A 2828-nucleotide genomic window follows, 5' to 3' on the forward strand; every position below is an offset into this window, starting at 1 on the left:
AAAAAAAAAATAATAATAATAAATAAAAGGAAAAAAAAAAAAAAAAAAGCAGAAGTCGTATCAAACCTCATGGGCCAGGGCCACGTGGCCGCTGGGACCATGCAGATGCAGATTGCATCCATTTTTATGTCCGGCCCCTCTTCGCCCTCCCGAGTCAATTCTCTCCTCCTGCTTCTTGCATGGACATGGACAACACCGCTATTCAATTTCTATCCACCAGCTTCCTTCCCCCCCTATAAATACACGCACCCTCTTCTGCATCTCTTCCATCGAATGATCATCTCTCTTAGCTCATCCAACCATCATTCTCTGCCCCACAGACTTCTCTGCTCTCTCATCATTTGGTTCTCAACCCCCCCTCTTGAGTTTCTGTAGGTGCTGTCGCTTTGCAGTTTGCAGCAATGGGTTTGGCAGCAGTGGAGAGCAACAATGGTCATGAAGTGGAAGAGAGCACGTATCAGAGAGGAGTGAAGCACCTTTGTGAGGGAGGGATAGAGAGAGTTCCGAGGAAGTACGTGTTTCCGGTCTCGGAGAGGCCCCACTTGGGCACAGAGAGAAGCGACGTTTGTTGTGGCGGCAACTGGAACCTCAAGCTTCCGGTCATTGACTTTGCTCAGCTTCAAGGCTCCAACAGATCCCAAGTTCTCGAGCACCTCGCTGATGCTTTTGAAGAATATGGCTTTTTTCAGGTAATATATACGTTGAGCATGGGTCTGAACAGTCGAGAAGTGCGCATTGTAGACGCACAGATTGAGACACTCCAGGGATCAGCACATACATATAACTACGTAGAGAAATATACAGTTGGTTGTTGGTTCAATACATTATTAGTAGTCAAAGAAACTAATAACAACGTCAAGGTTCTCTGATCCTGGAGTAACTTTTTCCGCAAGCATTTATGTGGATCGCACGTCAAGTAATGAGATTCTGATTACCATTAATTGTTTATTGTTTATTTTTATTTTTTTTGGCCATGCTTAGCTTTGTTAACCCATCGTGCACAAGTCATGCCATCAATATTAGATCAGACACAGGTCGACAGACAAATGTTTAAGTGCTTAATCTTTGAATATATGGATGCAGCTAGTGAACCATGGGATACCAAGCCAAGTGATCGAGGAATTGCGGAGTGTGGGAAGGAGATTCTTTGAGCTGCCGTATGAGGAGAGGTGCAAGTACATGAACCTAGATATGAGGTCCCCGGTCAGGTGCGGCACCAGCTTCAACCAGAACAAAGACCAAATCTTGTGCTGGAGAGACTTCCTCAAGCTCAGTTGCCACTCCTTGCCACAGCATCTCCCCTCTTGGCCCTCCAATCCCTCTGATCTAAGGTGATCATCTCTCTCTCTTGATCTCGATCTCTCGACATCCGGCCCGACCCGGAGAGCTATACATGTCTCTTTGGTTATAGCCGGGCCTAGACAAAAAGTTAGGCCTGACCTTAAAGCTTGGGCTGGGCACGAGCTGCATAGTTATCACCTCCATTCAGTATTGTACTATTGCATAGACCCGTTCTAACGGATCAAGGTAGTCATATTGCACAAACCCACGGTGGACTCTATTACGAGAAGAAATGGAACGACTCATGTTCTTATGGTCCATCATGTCGGCAGCTGAACTAAATTTGATGTTCAGAAGTTTCCAATGAGCACCTGAAAATGGATCTTTCAATCCTGTTTCTAAAAAGCAAATTGCAGATCGGTTGAATATCCATGGCCCTTAACAATTATGGAACAGTTCGGTCTAATCACTCTATGAATTACATCGTGTTGAAATTTGCTTATGCAGCAAATCATCATAATATACTCATCTTGTTCTACCTTATACAAATTAATTAGATAGTAATCATAGAATTGCAACAGTTACTATAATAGTACACAATAAATTTTCATCATCCTATCAGCTGATCTATATGTTTTTCACTGTCAAGTACGTGAGATGGACCCTGACGTTTTGATCTCCTAACGTGCTTGAAACAGGGAAGTAGCTGCTAACTACTCCTTGAAGACCAAGTTCTTGTACTTAAAGCTCATGGAGGCCATTCTGGAGAGTCTTGGGGTGAAGGAAATAGCACCGAAATCTATGGAGGATCAAGAGAATGACTGGATGGCGAAAGATTTAGAGAACGGAAGCCAAATCGTCATGGTGAATTGCTACCCGGCATGCCCTGAACCCGATCTCACGCTTGGCATGCCACCGCATTCAGACTACGGCATGCTCACGCTCCTTCTTCAGGATGAGTCGGTCCAGGGCCTTCAGATTCACCATGGAGGGAGATGGTTGACTGTGGAGCCAATCTCCAACTCGTTTGTCGTCAATGTTGGTGACCATCTTGAGGTTGATTCATTGCTTCCGACCCTCTAAAATAATAGGATTCTGTTCCCATTGCTTTAATTGATACTTACAAAGGGTTTCTTCTGGACTGTGGCAGATATTCAGCAATGGGAGATTCAAGAGCGTGCTTCATAGGGTTCTCGTGAACTCTTCATCGACCCGAATCTCATTTGCTTCACTGCACAGCCTATCCCTTGACAGCACAGTCCGGCCGTTGCCAAAGCTGATTGACGAAGCCAATCCAAGGCGCTACAAGGACACCGACTTTGCCAGTTTTCTTAATTATATTTCATCCGTTGGACACAAGGGCAAGAATTTCTTAGACACCAGGAAATTGACCTAATTAAGCATATTGATTCACCTGGGAAATCCTCGGTGATTTGGACAATTTATAGTCGCAAATTTAAGCAATTATTAGCAGAATATGGGAATTGAATTCCATTTCTGTCCTTAGTTGTATCACTTATGATGATAGAAGAGACTATTCTACCAAA

The 2828-nt window shown here is 44.2% G+C and overlaps 1 protein-coding gene across 2 annotated transcripts; it reads left to right on the top strand.

The window, feature by feature from the left end:
• Window positions 1-231: 231 nt before the first annotated feature.
• On the top strand, window positions 232-2828 carry LOC104421753 (protein DMR6-LIKE OXYGENASE 2). Of its 2 annotated transcripts, none has more exons than XM_010033827.3 (4): window positions 232-689; window positions 1084-1331; window positions 1980-2319; window positions 2432-2828. In XM_010033827.3, the coding sequence occupies exons 1-4, from the start codon at window positions 402-404 to the stop codon at window positions 2675-2677; spliced, it is 1122 nt and encodes a 373-aa protein (XP_010032129.2). In that variant the 5' UTR covers window positions 232-401; the 3' UTR covers window positions 2678-2828. The 2 variants fall into 2 exon arrangements, with proteins under 2 accessions (XP_010032129.2, XP_010032128.2); XM_010033826.3 differs by having other exon boundaries at window positions 238-689; window positions 1980-2337.

The sequence above is a fragment of the Eucalyptus grandis genome, chromosome 10 (assembly GCF_016545825.1).
Source record: "Eucalyptus grandis isolate ANBG69807.140 chromosome 10, ASM1654582v1, whole genome shotgun sequence".
Classification (NCBI taxonomy): domain Eukaryota; kingdom Viridiplantae; phylum Streptophyta; class Magnoliopsida; order Myrtales; family Myrtaceae; genus Eucalyptus; species Eucalyptus grandis.

What these genes read in the sequence shown, in the direction of transcription:
- LOC104421753 (XM_010033826.3), top strand. Translation starts at nt 402, where the DNA reads ATGGGTTTGGCAGCAGTGGAGAGCAACAATGGTCATGAAGTGGAAGAG. An exon ending in AAGAATATGGCTTTTTTCAG is followed by an intron (nt 690 to 1,083) that starts GTAATATATACG and finishes ATATGGATGCAG; the next exon opens with CTAGTGAACCATGGGATACC. An exon ending in TCCAATCCCTCTGATCTAAG is followed by an intron (nt 1,332 to 1,979) that starts GTGATCATCTCT and finishes TGCTTGAAACAG; the next exon opens with GGAAGTAGCTGCTAACTACT.